The 22,071-nt window shown below is 45.6% G+C and overlaps 1 protein-coding gene and 1 pseudogene across 6 annotated transcripts in view; both read left to right on the forward strand.

Annotated features, from left to right (window-relative positions):
• LOC115931263 (probable palmitoyltransferase ZDHHC11B) overlaps window positions 1–16,005 on the forward strand; it is an 80,786-nt gene extending 64,781 nt beyond the window's left edge. For 5 of the 6 annotated variants that reach the window (XM_055367761.2, XM_063700877.1, XM_055367763.2 and 2 more), the window contains 2 exons: window positions 505–569; window positions 5,089–16,005. In XM_055367761.2, coding sequence (XP_055223736.2) covers window positions 505–562 — 58 coding nt within the window. In that variant the 3' untranslated portion in view covers window positions 563–569; window positions 5,089–16,005. Of the gene's footprint in view, window positions 1–504; window positions 570–5,088 lie in introns of those variants that run through there. The other variant, XR_010131862.1, reaches the window with a different exon arrangement.
• Window positions 5,192–18,597, forward strand: LOC134757641 (uncharacterized; annotated as a pseudogene).
• The last annotated feature ends 3,474 nt before the right edge of the window (window positions 18,598–22,071 follow it).

A 22,071-nucleotide genomic window follows, 5' to 3' on the forward strand; every position in this document is an offset into this window, starting at 1 on the left:
CACATAAACAATCAAGTCATTGGCTGGCTGGGCTAGTGTAACATCAGGGCAGAGAACAAAACACCTGTTCTCAAGATGTGGGTATAAAAACACTTAAGGCTCACTGATAGCAAGAACTCACCACAATCAAGCAAGAGTTGTGAGAAGAAGGTACCAGGCATGAGCTGACCTCCTGTGGGCCCCACATTTCCCCACTTTTCATGCTGGAAATCCAAACGAGCCTCCTTGGCTACCACAAGACCCTCTTATTTATCAGGGAAAGCACACTTTGTCTCTGTGTCAGCACACATGCAGAAGAAAAAAGCAACATTCTTTCAGCAGTGCGGTCGTGTTACTGTCTTCACAAAAATGAAGGCTCTGAAACTCAGAGAGGTGAAGTGATTGCCCACGTCACAAGCTAATCTCTTAAATGTACTCTTGTTTACACATTTTTGCACTTTGGCAGTATAACAAGTATTACATCATAAGTTCTCTGTTGTTTCTCTTTCTGAATATTGCAAACAGGCTGCAACAAGAAACAACAGAGCCCATGAAAACTGACAGTGCTGAAAGTGAAGACTGAGATTCAGGTAAGATACGTGGCAGTGCGGGTCATGTTGAAATCTACCCAAGTTTGGTTCTCTAGAGAGTGAAATATCTTCTTTTAAAAATCACCAATGCAAACTCAAGGGCTGGGCTGCTTGTCGTTTTTCTCTTGATGTCAACAGTAACCCCACAACAGGAACCGTGTGTCCATCTTTAGAAGTAGGGCATGGCAGCCGAGCTGTGAGAGTATCAATTCATCTTTATTTTCTAGGCAGTAAACAATGTATAGATTGAACACCTCTCATTTCCATACTTGCCTTTAAGTCTAAACTAAGAATTATTTTCACCCAATTGTACTGATCTAAGAACTTTAAATAATGAACACCTGCCATTTTAAGATGGTTTCTGATTAGATGCCTCTGACCCTACCTATCCCTGCTTTCTGCTCAAACATTTAGGATGCTCCATAGGATGCAGTGAAATTTAACTGTGAAACAAATGATCATTTACTTCCAGAATCATGGGGAAAGTTTACTCACTAGAAGGCTAAAGGAATTTGCTATCAGGCACACACATGAGTTGGCAAACCATCCAGACATGCTCTGCCATCAGAATAGGAAGACTGAGCACTTGAAAACAGAGGTGCATGCTCTCCCTCCACTACTATATCCCCTCAGCTAAGAAACATGCGACATGATTGTACCTTAAAATGAGACTGCAACCCTTTCTCTAAGATGTTACCTTGGCTTTCCAAGGCAAAGCAAGCTCTTTTACACCCTGAAGTCTACCATTCAGTACCTGCCTTCTCACAGTGCTTCAGAGAGGCACCTCCCAAAAGCTGGCTGGACAGGAAAAGGGTATAGGGCAAACCGTATCCTGAAAGGCATGATCCATACAAGAAAAGCCCTATGATCGGGCAAAACATCAAAAGCCCTGGTATCCTCAGAGTTCCTGTGCTCCAGGCAGCTTCCCACAGCTGTCTGGGTGCCATAGAGCCCTAAGGAACATCAAGGTCTCCCAGCACCACAGCCCTGACCAGCACCCTAGAAGACAAGAGGGCAGGACTCATGGTTCTGTGTATATCCTGTGAAAATTTTGCAGAACTGGGAATAGACATCACCTTGAAAGCCCAGAGAGACAGCAAACCTTTAAAAATTGTTCTCTAGAAAAGAAGCGTTTGAGATGCATAGCACAGGGTCTTCATGAGGCAGGAGTCAAAATCAGAATTGGAGACAAGTTGAGATGAGAAGACAAATCCACGGAGATTGAAGGGGAGATGAATGAGATGTGGAAAGATTGCAAGAAACTGACCGTGAAGTTGCAAAATTAAAATCTTTCAAGGAAAGAAGAAGTAAATTGGTGCTGTAAAAAATTGTCTCAGTGGTATGGAGGACAAACTTAAGCTACAACTTGAGCTCATGTAGAATGTCTACAGAACAGCGCCTGAGTCTATGTGCTCCTCCCACCATTTCCTTTGTGTGGAACAGTGAAATGGCTGAGGAGTAGCAGAGCCTGAGAAGTGGAGCTGGACGCTTGGCCGAAGCATCAACTTGCAAATAATCTGCAAAAACTGACAGCTTCTGTGGACATCCTTCCATGTGAGCATCAAATGGAGCTGTGGACTCCCTTCCATGAGCAACAGTGACTAACAGTGATGGACACAAGGCATGTCTTAGTCTGTCAGTGTTACTACAAAGAAACACTTGAGCCTGGGTAATTTATAAAGAAAAATCGTGTATTTGGCCTATGATTCTGATGGCTGAAAAGTTGAAGATTGAGCTCTGCATGTGGTGAAGGTCTCAGCCTTCTTCCACTAACAGCAGAAGGTGAAGGGAGCTGACATGTGCAGAGATCACATGGAGAGAGAGGCGGGGAAGGGCTGGAGGAGGCTCCAGGCCCTTTTCGACAACAAGGTCTCATGGGTTGGTTAGAGCAAAAACTACTAGAGCATGAACTCACTCCCTTCAGAGGGAGGGCATTAATCTGTTCATGAGGGGTCCAGCCCCATGACACAAACACGTCCTATGAGGCCCCATCTCCAACAATGGACATCAAATTTCAACATAAGGTTTGGAAGGGTCAGATGCCCAAACCATAGCAAAGAGCAAGCTCCCAGGGCAGAGCTTGATTAGTGATTGAAACAAGATGGCTCAATGTGTTTTATAGAAGCCCAAACTCAGCCAACCACAGCTTGTCTGCTGAAGTTGCAGATAATTTCAGGTCACATTCTTTATCATTTGCATGCTCTTTATCATTTGCATTATTTTTGAATGAGGCTAAATCATTTCAAAAGCATCTGGTCTTCCTAGGGTGCTTTTGAAATGAATTAGCCTCATTAAAAAAAAAAAAATATTCACCACTAAGGTTTTAAACAGCAAATGTTTGCTGTGATAACGTCTTAGAGTTGTGAATTACTGTAGACCACACAAAACGCTTCTTCAGTATTACACCTTACCCTTCCAAAGTGCCTGTGGTGTAGGAGTCAGTCACTCCTATCTCTAGAAAAGGATGGTGGCTAGGAGAGTTGTCTGATTTTTACATAATCCCAGAAAGTACTTAAGGTAGATTTTAAACATCGTGGAATACAGACCGATGGCATAAAGGAAAAAGGGAGGGGAAAGAAAGAAGGAGTGAAATGAAGCCAGAGGTTCTAGTCATGTGGCAAGTCACTTACGAGGATCGGACAATGCTCCGAAACTGAGCAAGTTAAGGGTGTGTGTGTGTGCACGTGCGTGCGTGTCCGTGTCCATGTGAGTGCGAGTGTAAATATTCTTAAAGGCATTAATGGACTGAGGAGACATAAGGAATTCTCAGGCCAGGGTTGAAGGCACAGAGGAACCCAAAGAGAAATCTAGTGGGGAGTGCAGCTGGCCTTTGCCCTGAGGGCATTTGCGAAACCTGGTGAACTTCATTTTCACCTTTTCAAGAGGTACAAAGGGAAGATCAAGCTGAGAGCACAGCCAAAATGGCAAGCCAATCAGTAATCTCTTAAAGTTAGGACCCCCAGAGGGCGGTACCCTCATTGCAGTGGCAAACTAGAAGCAACTCACTTCTCTACCCACAAAGGAATCAGGGGGGATCAGTCATTTCAAGCCCTAGAGCTGAAAGAAAAAGAGAAAAATCACTGCCGAGTATTTGGAGCAACAGGTTCTCCCTAACTTTGTGCCAGGTGGGTGACTAAAAGTCCCCAAGCCGAGAATTTAATAGAGAGTGATTCTGAACTGGTCATTCCCAGGAGCCAAGCGTAATTCCTTCTGAGTAACAAACCTTCATCCTAAGCCTCAAAGATTTCTCACAAATAAAACTACAAAGCAAAGAAGCAATTCTCAATGAAAAACAACCCACCACACATGAAAATAAAGCACTATGAGTGAGAAGCAGCAGAAAACATAGTAGAAACAGACACATAAATATTTCAGATGTTGAATTTGGCAGACCAAAACATAGAGAAGAAAACACAAAGTCAGAAATATCTGAAGAGAACAGAAAACTATTTTTTAAATTACAAAGCAGATTTGGAAAAACACCAAATAAAACTTATGAGAAATATCACTGATTTTTTTTAAAGTGGATGGATTTAACAACAAATTAGACAGTTGAAAAGTGAATTAGGGAACTAGAATCTAGAGCTGAACAAATTACTGAAATAGATACAAAGTGACAGAAATGCAAAATGTGAAAAAAATGAATGAGAATACAGTTTGAAGGCTATGTTATGTTTAGAGTCCCAGAAAGAGAAAAGAGAGAAAATTGGGAAGATGTCGTATTTAAGGAGATTTGGCTGAGAATTTGCCAACATTGTTAGAAGACACCAACTCACAGATTCATAAAGCCGAGTGAATCCAAGAAGGGGAAATAAAATTCTAGACACAACATAATTCAGTTGATAAATGCTGTAAACAAAGAATATATATATACACACACACACACATATGTATTTAGACAGAGTCTCGCTCTGTCACCCAGGCTGGAGTGCAGTCACCCAATCTTGGCTCACTGCAAGCTCTGCCTCCCGGGTTCATGGCATTCTCCTGCCTCAGCCTCCCGAGTAGCTGGGACTACAGTTGCCCTCCACCACACCCAGCTAATTTTTTGTATTTTTAGTAGAGATGGGGTTTCACGGTATTAGCCAGGAAGGTCTCGATCTCCTGACTTCATGATCCACCCGCCTTGGACTCCCAAAGTTCTGGGATTACAGGTGTGAGCCACCACACCTGGCCAAAGAAAATATTTTTTAAAATATCTAGTGATAAAAGATGGGTTATCTTTCAAAAAGATGTATTTCCCAAGAAGAACAATAGAAAATGGCCTCTGTCAGTGATGCACTCATCTGTAAGCTTTCTGGAAGGATGGGGAGGGCAGGAGCCTGGCTCGGGAGGACTCTCACTAGACCCAGCTGGGAGTGGGCTCTGTGTCTAAGCCAAGGTGATGATCCACCCAGAAACCAGCCCTGCCTCTCCACGCAAGAGGGTGGGGTAAAACCACTGGTGGGTTTCCATCACAAATAGAGCTGAGCTCCCTCCCTGGTGGCTGCTCAAAGAGTGACTTTGTTTTGTCCTGCAGGAGCTGAGGTGCCCCTGTGATCCAGGTCTTCCACCCTGAAACCCCACCCTCCATCAAGGTCCTGCCTGTAGAGTCTACCTTGCAAAGCCTCCTGCTCCTACCCATGCTACAGGCCAGGAACCAGAGCCCATCATCTCAGAGGCCCCTGGATGTCCTTCGAAGGAACCAGGGCCCTCAGAGCCCAGCATCCATCTCTGTCATCATCTTCATCACACCCAAAGAAGAGCCAGCCTTGCAGGAGGATTTACATCTCTGGGATGATTGGCTGCCAGCAACTGCAGAGGATGCAGCCACCTGCTTAACTGTGCTGTCCAGCCAGCCAGCCAGCCAGCTGCAGGGCCTCTGGCTGCTTAAGAAGAGCTGATGGGCCGGGCGTGTTGGCTCACACCTGTGAGCACAGTACTGAGAAATGGGAGCACATTACTGGGAATTGGGAGCACAGTACTGGGAAATGGAAGCACAGTACTGGGAAATGGGGACTCACAGCACTGCAAAATGGGAGCACAGTATTGGGAAATGGGAGCGCAGTACTGTGAAGTGGGAGCACAGTACTGAGAAGTGGGAGCACAGTACTGAGAAGTGGGAGCACAGTAGTGGGAAATGGGAGTACAGTACTGAGAAATGGGAGCACAGTACTGGGAAATGGGAGCACAGTACTGGGAAATGGGAGCCCACAGTACTGGGAAATGGGAGCTCACAGTACTGGGAAATAGCACAGTACTGGGAAATGGGAACATAGTACTGGGAAATGGGAGCACAGTATTGAGAAATGGGAGCACAGTACTGGGAAATGGGAGCACAGTACTAGGAAATGGGATCACAGTGCTGGGAAATGGGAGCACAGTATTCGAAAATGGGAGCACAGTAGTGGGAAATGGGAGTTCACAGCACTGGGAAATGGGAGCATAGCATTGGGAAATGGGAGCACAGTACTGAGAATTGGGAGCACAGCACTAGGAAATGGGAGCTCACAGTACTGGGAAATGGGAACACAGTAATGGGAAATGGGAGCTCACAGCACTGGGAAATGGGAGCATAGCATTGGGAAATGAGAGCACAGTACTGGGAATTGGGAGCACAGTACTGGGAAATGGAAGCTCACAGTACTGGGAAATGGGAGCATAGTATTTGAAAATTGGAGCACAGTGCTGGGAAATGGGAGCACAGTACTGTGAAATGGGAGCACAGTACTGAGAAATGGGAGCACACAGTACTGTGAAATGGGAGCACAGTACTGGGAAATGGGAGCATAGTATTGGGAAACCCCAGACCTGGATTCTGAGTTTTTCAGCCTAGCCCAGACTTCTTATCTTAGTAGACAAAAAGAGTCAATACCAGAGAACCAGAGGCATCCTCTGTATTTTAATGAACTCTGCATTTTAGTCTGTTTAGTAGTCATATTTTAAAAGATAATCAGTTTTCTAAATGTATCTATAAGTTACCACATGCATTGGGCTGTTTTTGTGTTTCTGTAAAGAAATACCTGAGGCTGGGTAATTTATTTAAAAACATAGGTTAAACTGGCTCACAGTTGTGCAGGCTGTACAGGAAGCATGGTGCTGGCATCTGCTTGGCTTCCGGTGAGGCCTCAGGAAGCTTCCGTCATGGCTGAAGGTGGGGTGAGAGCCAACACATCATGTAGTGAGAGCAGGAGCAAGAGAGAGTGGTGGGGTTGAGGGAGCGCCAACATCTTTAAATGACCAGATTTCAAGTGAACTACCAGAGCAAGGACTCACTCATCACCAAGGGGATGGCACTAAACTATTTATGAGGAACCTGCTCCCATGATTCAAACACCTCCCACCAGGCCCCACCTCCAACACTGGGGATTACATCTCAACATGGGATTTGGAGGGGACAAACCTCCAAGCTATATCATTCCATCCCTGGTCTCTCAAATCTCATGTCCAGCTCACCTTGCAACATATAATCATCCCTTCTCAATAGTCCCTGAAAGTCTAAACTCATTCCAGGATCAACTCAATCAAAAATGCCAAGTCCAAAGTCTCATCTGGAGATGAGTTCCTTTCACCTACGAGCCTGCGAGATCAAAAACAAGTGATTTACTTCCCAGATACAATGGATACAATGATGGTACAGGCACTGGGTAAACATACCTATTCCAAAAGGAAGAAATTGGCCAAAAGAAAGAGTCTACAGGCCCCAAGCAAGTCTGAAACTCAGCAGGGTAGACATTAAACCTTAAAGTTCCAAAATAATCTCCTCTGACTCCTTGAGGCACACTGGTGTAAGGCGTGGGCTCCCAAGGCCTTATACAACTCCACCCCTGTGGCTTTGCAGGTTGTGGCCCCTGCAGCCAATCTCATGGGTTAGAGTTGAGTACTTGTGGCTTTTCCAGGCTGAGGTTGCAAGCTGCCAGTAGATCAAACATTCTGGGGTCTGGAGGGCAGAAGCCCTCTGCTGACAGCTCCACTAGGCAGTGCCCTGGTGGGGAGTCTGTGTGGGGCTCCAACCCTACATCTCCTCTCAGCATTGCCCTCATAGAGTATCTCTGTGAGGGCTCTGCTGCTGCAGCAGGCTTCTGCCTGGGCACCCAGGTTTTCCCACACATCCTCTGTAATCTAGGGGGAAGCTGCCAATGCCCCTTCACTCTTGTGTTCTGTGTTCCTGCAGATTTCACACCACTTAGAAGCCAGCAAGGCTTACCCTCTAGAGCAGCAGTCCACACTGTACCTGGAGACTGTTGAACCACCACTGTAGCTGAAGAAGTTGGGGTACAGGGACCAGTGTCCTGAGGCTGCACAGGGCATCAGGGCCCTAGTCCTGGCCCATTAAGCCATTCTTTTCTCCTAGGCCTCTGGGCCTGTGATGGGAGGGGCTGCTGCGAAGATCTTTGAAATGTCTTCAAGGTCTTTTTCCCATTGTCTTGGATATTAGCACTTGGCTCCCTTTTAGCCAAGCAAATCTCTCTAGTAAGTGGTTGCTCTGCAGCCTGTTTGGATTCCTCTCCTGAAAACATTTTTTTCTTTGTCTACCACATGGCTAAGCTGCAAATTTTCCAAACTTTTACACCCTGCTTTCCTTTTAGGTATAAATTCCAACTTTAAATCATTCATTTGCTCCCCTATCTGATCATAGGTTGTTGTTAGAAGCAGCCATGCCACCTCTTGAATGTTTAGCTGCTTAGAAATATCTTCTGCTAGATGCCCTAGGTTACCATTCTTACGTTCAAACTTCCACAGATCACTAGGACACAAATACAATGCAGCCAAGCTCTTTGCTAAGGCACACAAGGGTGACCTTTGCTCCAGTTCCCAATAACTTCCTCGTTTCCATCTGAGACTTTCATGCACGTCCGTGTGAAGAGACCACCAAACAGGCTTTGTGTGAGGAATAAAGCTGTTTATTTCACCTGGGTGCAGGTGGGCAGAGTCTAAAAAGAGAGTCAGCAAAGGGTGGTGGATTATCATTCGTTCTTATAGGTTTTGGGATAGGTGGTGAAGTTAAGAGCAATATTTTGTGGGCAGGGGTGGCTCTCACAAAGTACATTCTCAAGGGTGGAGAGAATTACAAAGAACCTTCTTAAGGGTGGGGGAGATTACAAAGTACATTGATCAGTTAGGGTGGGGCAGGAACAAATCACAATGGTAGAATATCATCAGTTAAGGCTATTTTTACTTCTTTTGTGGATCTTCAGTTACTTCAGGCCATCTGGATGTATATGTGCAAGTCACAGGGGATGTGATGGCTTGGCTTGGGCTCAGAGGCCTGACATTCCTGCCTTCTTATATTAATAAGAAAAATAAAACAAAATAGTGTTGAAGTCTTGGGGTGGCGAAAATTTTTGGGGGTGGTAGGAGAGAGAATGGGCGATGTTTCTCGGGGCTGCTTCAAGCAGGGGTAGGGGCAGCGTGGGAACCTAGAGTGGGAGAGATTAAGCTGAAGGGAGATCTTGTGGTAAGGGGTGATATTGTGGGGATGTTAGAAGAAACATTTGTCGTATAGAATGATTTGTGATGGCCTGGATACAGTTTTGGATGAATTGAGAAACGAAATGGAATAAGAGAAGGAGAAAAACAGGTATAAAATATCTAAGAATTGGGAGGACCTAGGACATCTGATTAGAGAGTGCCTAAGGAGATTCAGCATAGTCCTGCCAGCAAAGATTATTTATTTACTTCAAGAGTTAAGAGTAGCAGTTTGGGGATAGCACAAGGAGATATCAGCTGTGATGGCTTGGAGAAACAGTGTAAACCGGCAGTGTAAACAAGAGCAGGGCATGTATGAGTACTTGAGAACAGAGAATAGGAGTATGACTAGACAGAAAATAGTAGGGATGACAAGATTTTTTGGGGCACAGTCTAAGTTGGTCCAGTGTCTGGAATGAGACCGGGGCCTAATAAAAAGGAGCTCAAATGGGCTGTACCTTGTAGCAGTCCGAGGACAGGCCTGAATTCTGAGAAGCAAAAGTGGTAAAAGTATTGTCCAGTCCTTTTTAAGTTGATGGCTGAGCTTGGTGAGGTGTGTTTTTTTAAAAGGCCTTTAGTCCATTCTACTTTTCTTGAAGATGGAGGACCATAAGGGATATAAAGGTTTCACTGAATACTAAGAGCCTGAAAAACTGCTTGGCTGATTTGACTAATAAAGGCTGATCTGTTATCAGACTGTATAGAGGTGGGAAGGCTAAACTGAGGAATTATGTCTGACAGAAGGGAAGAAATGACTGCGGTGGCCTTCTCAGACCCTGTAGGAAAGGCCTTATTCAGTGAAACTGTCTATTTAGACTAAGAGGTATTTTAGTTTCCTGACTCAGGGCATGTTGAGTAAAGCTAATTTGCCAGTCCTGGGTGGTGGCAAATCCTCGAGCTTGATGTGTAGGGAAGGGAGGGGGCCTGAATAACCCTGAGGAGTAGTAGAATAGCAGATAGAATAGCAGATGGAACACTGAGAAGTTATTTCCTTGAGGATAGATTTCTACGATGGAAAGGAAATGAGAGGTTCTAAGAGGCGGGCTAGTGGCTTGTACTATAGCGTAGCCTGCCTTTGCTGGTGTGTGGTGATTAGGCCTGGTGGAACCGCCATCAATAAATCAAGCGTGATCAGGGTGAGAAACAGGGAAGAAGGAAATGTGGGGAAATGGGATGAACATCAGGTGGATCAGAGAGATGCAATCATGAGGGTCAGGTGTGGTATCTGGAATAATGTGGGAGGTTGGATTGAAGTCCAGGCCAGGAACAATGGTAATTGTGGGACTTAACAAAGAGTGAGTACAGCTGAAGGAGCCAGGGAGCAGAAAGTATATGCATCAGGTATGAGGAAGAAAATAGATTTTGGAAGTTATGAGAAATATAGAGAGTGAGTTGAGCATAGCTTGTGATTTTTAGGGCCTCTTAACAGTATTAAAGCAGCAGTAGCCACTGCACGCAGACCTGAGGGCTAGGCTAAAACAGTAAGGTCAAGTTGTTTGGACAGAAAGGCTACACGGTGTGGTCCTGGCTCTTGTGTAAGAATTCTGACTGCACTAACCATGCCTAGGAAGGAAAGGAGTTGTTGTTTTGTAAGGGATTGAGGTTTGGGAGATTAATCAGACACGATAAGCAGGGAGAGCACGTGTGTTTTTATGAGAATTATGCTGAGATAGGTAACAGATGAGGATGAAATTTGGGCTTGACTGAAGTAATGAGGGCTGTCTGTGAAGCCTTGCGGCAGTACAGCCCAGGTAATTTGCTGAGCCTAATGGGTGTCAGGGTCAGTCTAAGTGAAGGCAAAGAGAGGCTGGGATGAAGGGTGCAAAGGAATAGTAAAGAAAGAATGTTTGAGATCCAGAACAGAATAATGGGCAGTAGAGGGAGGTATTGAGGATAGGAGAATATATGGGTTTGGCACCACGGGGTGGATAGGCAAAACAATTTGGTTGATAAGGCGCAGATTCTGAACTAACTTGTAAGCCTTGTCTGGTTTTAGGACAGGTAAAATGAGGGAATGGTAAGGAGAGTTTATAGGTTTTAGAAGCCCATGCTGTAGCAGGCGAGTGATAACAGGCTTTAATCCTTTTAAAGCGTGCTGTGGGATGGGATATTGGCATTGAGTGGGGTAAGGGTGATTAGGTTTTAATGGGTTGGTAATGGGCATGTGATCAGTTGCCAGGGAAGGAGTAGAGATGTCCCATACTTGTGGGTTAAGGTGGGGGGATACGAGAGGAAGACGCAAAGGAGGCTTTGGGTTGGGAAGAAGGGTGGCAATGAGATGTGGCTGTAGTCCAGGAATAGTCAGGGAAGCAGATAATTTGGTTAAAATATCTCGGCCTAATAAGGGAACTGGGCAGGTGGGGATAACTAAAAAAGAGTGCATAAAAGAGTGTTGTCCAAGTTGGCACCAGAGTTGGGGAGTTTTAAGAGGTTTAGAAGCCTGGCCGTCAATACCCACAACAGGTATGGAGGCAAGGGAAACAGGCCCTTGAAAAGAAGGTAATGTGGAGTGGGTAGCCTCTGTATTGATTAAGAAGGGGACGGGCTTACCTTCCACTGTGAGAGTTACCCGAAGCTCGGCGTCCGTGATGGTCTAGAGGGCTTCCGAGGCAATCGGGCAGCGTCAATCTTCAGCTGCTAAGCCAAGAAGAACTGGGAAGAAGTCAGTCAGAGAGCCTTGGGCCAGAGTTCCAGGGGCTCTGGAAGTGGCTACCAGGTGAGTTGAACAGTCCGATTTTCAGTGGGGTCCCACACAGATGGGACACGGCTTAGGAGGAATCCTGGGCTGTGGGCATTCATTGGCTTGGTGGCCAGATTTTTGACACTTGTAGCAAGCTCCTGGGGGAGGAGGTTCTGGAGGAATGCCTGGGAGCTGCGGTTCAGGCGTTTGGAAGTTCTTGTGTGCTGGAGATGTGGCTGGGGTTTGTCTCACAGTGGAGGCAAGGAATTGCAACTTTTTTTTTTATTATTGTACACCTTGAAGGTGAGGTTAATTAAGTCCTGTTGTGGGGTTTGAGGGCCAGATTCTAATTTTTGGAGTTTTGTTTAATGTCGGGAGCAGATTGGGTAATAAAATGTATATTGAGAATAAGATGGCCTTTTGACCTTTTAGGGTCTAGGGCTGTAAAGCGTCTCAGGGTTGCTGCCAAATGAGCCATGAACTGGGCTGGATTTTTATATTTGATGAAAAAGAGCCTAAATGCCATCTGATTTGGGATAAAGAAAAAGGAGCATTAACCTTGACTATGCCTTTAGCTCCAGCCACCTTTTTAAGAGTAAATTGCTGGGCAGGTGGGGAAGAGCTAGTCATGGAACTAAACTGTAAGCCGGACCAGGTGTGAGGAGGGGAGGTGATAGAAGGATTATAGGGTGGAGGAGTGGAGGCTGAGGAAGAATTGGGACTTAGCTCGGCCTGGCGATGAGCAGCCTGGGGAGGAGGGGAAAGGTCAGATGGGTCTGTAGAAAAGGAAGACTGGAAAGACTCAGCGATGCTTGGGGTTGGGACTGAGGGGACAGGTGGGAGGGAAAGGAGGATCTGGGAGGAATCGCATTGGGAACAGAGGCTAGGGAGGGAACGAAGTGTGAAAAATGCCTGGACATAAGGCACCGCAGACCATTTGCCCATTTTTTGACAAAAATTATTTAGGTCTTGTAGGATGGAGAAATTGAAAGTGCTGTTTTCTGGCCATCTAGAGCCATTGTCAAGTTTGTATTGGGGCCAAGCAGTGTTGCAGAAGAAAATAAGGCATTTAGGTTTTAGGTCAGGTGTGAGTTGAAGAGGTTTTAAGTTCTTGAGGACACAGGCTAAGGGAGAAAAAGGAGGAATGGAGGGTGGAAGGTTGCCCATAGTGAAGGAGGCAAACCCAGAGAAAAGAGAGTGTAGAGACATGGAGGGAAGGGGTTTGGGGTTCTTACCCTCCAGAAAAGTGGGAAGGGGGGTTGGGGCACAGAAATAAGGGATTGGGGCACAGAGATAATAGGTTGGGGTGTGGAAATAAGGGATTGGGGGACAGAGATAAGAGGTCGGGGTGTGGAAATAAGGGATTGGGGGTTCTTGCACCCTAGAAAAGCAGGACTTGCCACTAAGGGTGAAGGAGAAGGGGTTGAGGGGTACTTGCCCCTCTCCCAGAAAAGCAGTGAAGGGGTAGAGACAAGGAGAGAAGGGATTGGGGTACTTGCCCTTTCCCCGGAAAAGCAGAGAAGGGGTAGAGACAAGGAGAGAAGGGGTTGGGGTACTTGCCCTTTCCCCAGAAAAGCAGAGAAGGGGTAGAGACAAGGAGAGAAGGGGTTGGGGTACTTGCCCTTTCCCCAGAAAAGTGGGACTTGCTGCTAAGGGTGAAGGACCAAGGCAGGCGTCCCTGCATGGTCTGACACCCTTGAAACGTGGGTGAATAATCACAGAGGTGTCCCTGCAATGATTAAACACCAAGAGAAGGCTGCCTTCCCAGTCCGTGACCGGCGCCGGAGTTTTGGGTCCACGGATAAAACGTGTCTTCTTTGTCTCTACCAGAAAATGAAAGGAATTGAAATTAAGAGAAGGGAGAGATTGAAGTGTGGCGCCAAGATTGAAAGGAGAAAGAGGTTGAGGGATAGTGAGGGAAGCTGGAGAAGAGAGTAAAAAGAGGCCGCTTACCGGATTTGAAATTGGTGAGATGTTTCTTGGGCTGGTTGGTCTGAGGACCTGAGGTCATAGGTGGATCTTTCTCACGGAGCAAAGAGCAGGAGGACCGGGGATTGATCTGCCAAGGGAGGTCCCCTGATCCGAGTCACGGCACCAAATTTCATGCGCGTCCGTGTGAAGAGACCACCAAACAGGTTTTGTGTGAGGAATAAAGCTGTTTATTTCACCTGGGTGCAGGTGGGCTGAGTCTAAAAAGAGAGTCAGCAAAGGGTGGTGGATTATCATTCGTTCTTATAGGTTTTGGGATAGGTGGTGAAGTTAAGAGCAATGTTTTGCGGGCAGGGGTGGATCTCACAAAGTACATTCTCAAGGGTGGGGAGAATTACAAAGAACCTTCTTAAGGGTGGGGGAGATTACAAAGTACATTGATCAGTTAGGGTGGGGCAGGAACAAATCACAACGGTGGAATGTCATCAGTTAAGGCTATTTTTACTTCTTTTGTGGATCTTCAGTTACTTCAGGCCATCTGGATGTATACCTGCAAGTCACAGGGGATGTGATGGCTTGGCTTGGGCTCAGAGGCCTGACAGAGACCTTGTCAGCCTGGCCTTCATTATGCATATTTCTATCTGCATTTTGGTTCCAACCACTTAATAAGTCACTAAGTTCCAAACTTTCCCCATCTTTCTGTTTTCTTCTGAGCCCTCCAAAGTCTTCCAACCTCTGCTCATTACCCAGTTCCAAAGCTGCTACCACATTTTCAGGTATCTTTATAGCAATGTCCTGCTCCTCAGTGCCAATTTTCTGAATGGACCCATTTTTGCATTGCTATAAAGAAATACCTGAACCTGGGTAATTGCTGACAAAAGACCTGAATCCACAGGTATATGATGAGTAATTCATGACAAGCTGCACGAATAAAAATAAGAAATCCAGGCCTAGACACATTGTAGGGTAATGGGGAACACAAAAGAAAATCTAACTTTAAAAACAACCGGAAAGAAACAACAAATCATCCATAGAAGAAAAGCAGTTAGACAGCAGATGTATTAATTGTAACAACACTAGATACACAAATAATATTCACAAAGTGTGACAAAAAAAAAAACACTTTTGACCTGGAATTATGTACCCAGCAACACTATCTTTAGGAAAAAGAGCAAATTAATCATAGTTTCAGATAAATCAAAGCCAAGTTTGCCACCAACAATCCTACACTGATGGGACTTCAAAAAAGATGTATTTATTGAGGGAAAATGTGTAAAGCAAACACAGATAGAGCCCACAGGGAATAATTTTTAAAAATTCACTATCACTTGTGGAAGTTTTCAGTGCAACTCTCAATTACAGTTAGGTCAATCATATTTTTAAAATAATAAAAACATAGATTTGGACAACACCATTAACAAGCTTGAATTATGGGATATCTGTGGAACTGCAAGCTCATTTATTAATAGAAAATGTGCATTCTCCTTAGGCACACAAGGAATATTGCCCAAAACACTGCTTACTAGCCTCAACAAGTCTTAAATAACTTCTACAGGATGGACCAGTGTTCCCCTTTACATACTTTGTCTGACAATTTTTCCTGTCTGCTTTTAAAATTTCTATTTATCACTGGGATTGAGCAATTTGATTATAATGAGACATGATGTCATTTTCTTCAATGGTACTTGTGCTTGAGGTACATTGAACTTCTTGAATCTGTAGGTTTATAGGTTACATCGAATTGGGGAAAAAAAGGTTGTCATTATTTTTCCAAACATCTTTTTTAATGCACTACCCTCATTCCTCATGTTTTCTTCTCTCCTTTGGGGACTTCAATTAAACATATATTAAGCCACTTGAAGTTGTCCCACAGATCACAGATAATTTGGCTTAATTTTTTTTAAATCCTCTTTGCTTTTGGTTTCATTTTGGATAGTTTATATTGCCATGGTTTCACAATGAATAATCTTTTCTTCTTTAATATCTAATCTGCCATTAATCCCATGCAGTGCAGTTCTCATTTTATACATTGTAGCTTTCACCTCTAGAACAGTGATCCAGAGTGTTGTTATATCTTCCGTGCCTCAAATTAGCTTTTACAATATGTGGAATACAGTTTTGATATTGTTTAATGCCCCTGTGCCCGTTCTGGATCAGTTTTAATAGACTAATTTGTCTCCTTATGGCTATTTTCCCACTTGTTTGTGTGCCTAATATTTCTGATTGGATGTCAAAAATTGTTGCCTTCTCTGGTGTTGGATATTTCTGTAGTCCTATAAATATTCCTGAGGATTTCACAGAACTGACAAAAGACATGAATCCACAGGTATATGAAGAGTTGATTTATGATGAGCTGCATAAATAAAAAGAAGAAATCCACACCTGGGTAAACGTTATTCGGGGAGGCAGATAAGATAAAATCTTATTCTGAGATGCAGTTATTTAAGAACAGAGTTTTAAAATGTTTATAGATGTAGGGGGTAGAAGTGCAGATTTCTTCCATGCATATATTGCATAGTGGTGACATTTGGGCTTTCAGTGTACCCATCGCCTGAATAGTGAACATTGTACTGAAAAAGTAATTTTTCAACTCTCACCCCCTTCCACCCTCCCACCTTTTGGAGTGTCCAGTGTCATCTTATTCCACTCCATACGTCCATGTGTATACATTGTTTAGCTCCCATTTATACTTGAGAACATGTGGTATTTGACTTTTTGTTTCTGAGTTATTTCAGCCAGGATAATGACCTCTATCCATGTTGCTCAAAAGATATGATTTCATTCTTTGTTAACGGACAGGTAGTATCACCTTGTGTATATATGCTACATTTTCTTTAACCAGCCCTCCACTGATAGACGCTTAGGTTGATCCATTTTCTTTTCTGTTGTGAATAGTATTGTGATAAACATCCAAGTGCAGGTGGTTTTTGATATAATTAATTCTTTCCCTTTGGGTATATACCGAGTAGTGGGGTTGCTGAACCAAATAGTGGTTCTATTTTTCTTCTTTGAGAAATCTCCATACTGTTTTCCAGAAAGACTACACTGATTTACATTCCCCCCAACAGTACTTCAGCATTCCCCTTTCTCCACATCTTCACTAAAATCTCTTACTTTTAGACTTTAATAATAGCCATTCTGACTTGTCTAAGATGGTATTGCATTGTGATTTTAATTTGCCTTTCTCTGATAATTGGTGATGTTGAGCATTTTTTCATGTTTTTTGACCACTTTTGTGTCTTCTTTGTAAAAATGGCTGTTCATATCCTTTGCCCACTTTTAATGGGCTTATTTGGTTTGAGTTCCTTGTAGATTGTGGATATTAGCCCTTTGTCAGATGCATAGTTTGCAAATATTTTCCCATTCTGCAGGTTGCCTATTTACCCTATTGATAGTTTCTTTTGCTGTGCAGAAGGTTTCTAGTTTAAGTTCCATTTGTCTATTTTTGTTTTTGTTGAAATTTCTCTTGAGGACTTCTTCATAAATTCTTTGCCTAGGCCAATGTCCAGAAGAATTTTTCCTAAGTTTTCTTCTAGGATTTTTATAGTTTTTGGTCTTATGTTTAGGTCTTCAATCCCTCTTGAGTTAACTTTTGTATATGGTGAGAGGTATTGGTCCAGTTTCATTCTTCTGCATATGCCAATCCACTTTTCCCAGCACCATTTATTGAAAAGGGTGTCATTTCCTCAGTGTCATTTCCTGATTTTTATTGACTTTGTGTCTTTATTTCCGAGTCCTCTATTCTGTTCCATTAATCTAGATGTCTATTTTTGTACTACTACCATGCTGTTTTGGTTACCATTACCTTGTAGTATAGTTTGAAGTCAGGTAATGTGATGCCTGCAACTTTGTTCTTCTAGCTTTGGATTTCTTTGGATAGTTGGGCTCTTTTTGGGTTCCATGTGAATTTTAGGATTTTTTTTCTAATTTGATAGAGATTGTGTTGAGTCTGTAGATTGCTTTGAACAGTATGATAATTTTTAACACTATTGATTCTTCCAATCCATGAGCATGGGATGCTTTTCTGTTTGTGTCATATATGATTTCTTTCATCAGTGTGTTGTAGTTCTCCTTATAAAGATCTTTCACTTCCTTTGTTAAATATATATCTAGGTAATTTTTTGTAGCTATAATAAATGAGATTGCCTTCCTGATTTGGTTCTTGGCCAGATTGTTATTGGTGTATAAGAATGCTATTGATTTCTGTACATTAATTTTGTGTCCTTAAATGCTACTGAATTTATTTATCAAATCTAAGAGTTTTTTGGTGGAGTCGTAATACAGTTTGGCTGTGTCCGCACCCAAATCTCATCTTGAATTGCAGCTCCCATAATTCCAGTGTGTTGTGGGAGGGACCAGGTAGGAGACAATTGAATCATGGGGGCAGTTTTCACCATCCTGTTCTCATAGGAGTGAATAAGTCTCAAGAGACCTGACGGTTTTATAAGAGGAAACCCCTTTCACTTGGCTCTCATTCTCTCTCTCGCCTGCTGCCGTGTATGATCTGCCTTTTGCCGTCCACCATGACTGTGAGGCCTCCTCAGCCATGTGGAACTGTGAGTCCATGAAACCTCATTTTGTTTATAAATTACCCAGTCTCAGGCATGTCTTTACCAGCAGTGATACAAGTCTTCAGGGTTTTCTATGTAGAATATCATTTCACCAACAGAAAGGGATAGTTTGGGCTCCTTCTTCTCCAATGTGCATTCCCTTTATTTCTTTCTCTTGCCTGATTGCTCTGGCCAGGATTTCAGTACTGTGTTGAATAAGAGTGGTGAAAGTGGGCATCCATGTCTTATACCAGTTCTTAGAAGGAATACTTTCAACTTTTCCCCCTTAATTCTGATGTTGGCTGTGGATTTGTCATATGAGGCTTTTATTATGTTGATGCATGTTCCTTTATGCCTAATTTGTTGAGAATTTTTATCATGAAGAGAGGCTGAATTTAATCAAATGCTTTTTCTGCATCTATTTAATGATCATATGGTTTTTATCCTTGATTCTGTTCATGTGATACGTCACATTTATCGATTTGCGTCCCTGGGATAAATCCCACCTGATCAGGGTGTATTATCCTTTTGATGTGCTGTTGGGTTCTATTTTCTGGTATTTCGTTGAGGATTTTTGCATCTATATTCACAGGGATATTGATCTGGAGTTTTCTTTTTTCGTTGCGCCTTCGTCTGGTTTTGGTCCGAGGGTGATACTGGCCTCATAGAATGAGTTAGAGAGATATCCCCCCTCTTCGATTTCTTGGAATAGTTTCACAAGGATTGGTATTAGTTCTTCATATGTTTGGGAGAATCTGGCTGTGAATCCATCTAGTCCTGGGCTGAGTGCAGGGCATCCACACAAGTGAAGCCACTTCCGGCAGTGGGGAAAACAGTTACAGGGACAGAAGCTGACCAGGCTCCTTGTGGTCTGCTTGGAGCCGTCTCGGCTTTACAGAGCTCATTGCCCACTGCCTCTGACAGCCACACCCAGGGCCTCAGCCTCTGCCCTTGCCAGAGGGGTGTGTCCTCTCCACTGCAGACACAAGTGCCTCCCTTCTCTGCGGCCCTCAGCTCTGTGACGCCATCCTCTCTCTGGTCCTCCGTGTCTCTGCCAGGCATGGGCTCCTGTCCACATCTTTTCTTCCCAGCACGCTGTCCTGTTGCCGTGTCCCCGCATCCTTCTTCCCTAACATCGGCTGTGGAACTGAGGTAGCGATGGCTGGCATATTAAGAATGTGCTCCAAGCAGCTCAGCCTAGGGCTGAACACCCCCCATTTGGCTTCCCCTCCTCATCAGCCCCTGACCAGTGGCAACAGTGAGGCCGCAAGGCTCACCTGCCGTTCTCTGGGTCACAGGCGTGTGATGGGGGGCCAGAGTCGCTCCCTGGCAGCAAGACCAGGAACCTGCACTTTAATTCCATGTTCCACAGCAATTCCACCCCCAGAATAACCAGATGCAATCACAGCCCAAACACACACAGGCACGTGCACACACACAGGTGCAAACACACACACATGCACACACACAAAGACACACAGGCCCATGCACACACAGGCACACGCAGGCACACAGACACATGCACACACACGCAAACACAGACACAGGCACGTGGACATACAGGTGCAAACACACATGCACACACAGAGACACAGGCACATGCAGACACACACTCATACAAACACACAGAGACACACAAATAGACACACACACAGCTGAACATACACAGCTGAACACATACCAACATACATACACCGGCATGCATACTCACACATACAGGTGCACATTCACACATAGGAATGCACAAACACACATGCATGTGCACATACTCTCACACTCTCACACACACGTGCACACACACATCCCGGCAGACATTTTACCTAAGCTTCCAAGGACCCGTGGGAGCTGCTTCAACACCCCCATGAGGCTTCCTAGGCCCCACACCCAGGCAGGCACGTCGTTACTTCACTGACCACCCCCTTGGACCTCATGCACCCAGGCTGTAGCTTGTCCCCAGCCCAGGGCCCACACAGGAGCTAGTTAGGGTTCTCAAGGGGCCCTGACTGCTCACCTGCTGTGGGACACACCCCCACGGGGCCCAAAGAAGCTGCTCAGCCCATAGACCATCAAAGGACATTCAGCTGCCAGGGGTGGGTGGACACCTGACAGGTCCAGCTGCAGGCCTGGTGGGAGCGGCCCCACCTCAGTGCTGGGACCCGGCATCCCCACACTTGGCCTCGGAGGCCTTTTCATGTCTGCTGCTGTCCCCGTGAGTCCATTGCTCCCCCGGCTCCCCGTGCCTCCGTCTTCAGCATGGGGCCTCCCAATGGACCTGGGCTCCTGTCCTGGTCTCCCACTGCAGACCCAGATGGCCCAGCGTCTCCCGCCATCCCTTCCACCCAGGGCTTCCAGTGCTACCCACCATGCTGTGTCTGCCCTTCCCAACCTCCACTGTCAGCCTGAACCTCTGCCCACAAAACCCAACCCCAAACCCAGGCAGGGGTGGGCGCGGGTGCCGGGCAGCAGGGGCTTGTCCCGGAGAGCTGTCCTCCTCCTATGTGACAGCTGCCTGGCCTGGTGCTCCCAACTGCGGACACAGAACCTGTGCAGAAAGCCGTGGAAACAGCTGCAGGCAGGCAGGTGTCCCGGGGAACGCTCCTGGTCACTGACACGGTGCCACTGGTGGAGCTGGGAAAAGCATTGGTGCTGGGGTGGTAGTGACCCCCACCCAAGAAATTCACATCGACCCGGAACCTCAGAGTAAGACCTTACTTTAAAATAGGATCTTTGTAGATGTAATTCCATTAAAGATTTTGAGATTATCCCAGCTTCTCCTGGCAGCCCTTAAATCCAGTGACAGGTGTCCTGATACGCAAAGGAGGAGACAGACACCGACTCGGGGGAGGAGGCCCTGTGAAGACAGGGGCAGAGGTGGAGCCATGAGGCCACCACCCAGGACTGCCTGGAGCCACAGAAGCTGGAAGAGGTGGGAAGCTCCGGAGCGCACAGGCCTTGATGTCGGACTTCTGGCCTCCTAAACCCTAAGAGGAAAGCCCTGTGGTTCAACCCATTTGTAGTGATTTTCTAAGGATCCCCAGGAAACATCTTATAACGGGACACTTGGCGTGGATCACATCATTGGCTGTGAGTCGGTTTTCAGTAATTGCAGGGTTAATGGAGGCTGTCCAGGTCTGGCAGTGGAGCAAGAGCTGGGGGCCAGGAAGGGCCACCGGACGGGCAGCCATGGCCAGGTGAAGAGCCTGGAGTCCCGAATCAGGATCCACCTCTCCCTGCTGAGCAAGATCCTGTGCCCCTGTTTCTGGTGATTTTGTAAGTGCTGACCGAACCGACTGTCGCTGGGAAATAACACACCCGTGTCCCCAAGCCAAAGTTTCACCCACAGACAAGGAAACAGACTCCATGAACACGCCGACTCCCGACGGTAGAACCAGGGTGCCCACCCCAGCCTGGGTCACTGTGTGTCCTGCGCAGGGGCCAGGGCAGCCCAAGGCTGAGCTCTGTCCTCCTGCCGAGACCTCGCTCAGCCCCCTGGACGCCGCCCCGCGCCCGCTCCCTCTCCTCTCCTCTCCTCCCAAAGGCTCCAGGACCATGTCTGCCTCTGAAGCCTGACGTGAACTCCCACTGCGATTTTATTGTAAACTCACTGCATTTATGTCAAGAGAGTTTGTACAGGTTTTGAAAAATGCACTGAAGAGTTTCCTTGTGCCTATTAGGACGGTAAGCACACACCAAGGAGAGATTATTTCATTATTTCTTTGATGCTGTTAGTAGGATCTACCCGAGGGGGAGGCACTCCGGGCTCCGCGGGACGAGAAGGCAGCCGAGCCCGCACCCGAGCAGGAGGGAAGCAGGAGCCGCAGCGTGGCCGCCGCACAGCTTCGGGGGTCTCCCGACTTCCCAGCTGCGAGTGTGGAATTTCTCAGGAGAATTAGAC

Source organism: Gorilla gorilla, chromosome 19, assembly GCF_029281585.2.
Source record: "Gorilla gorilla gorilla isolate KB3781 chromosome 19, NHGRI_mGorGor1-v2.1_pri, whole genome shotgun sequence".
Taxonomy (NCBI): Eukaryota; Metazoa; Chordata; class Mammalia; order Primates; family Hominidae; genus Gorilla; species Gorilla gorilla.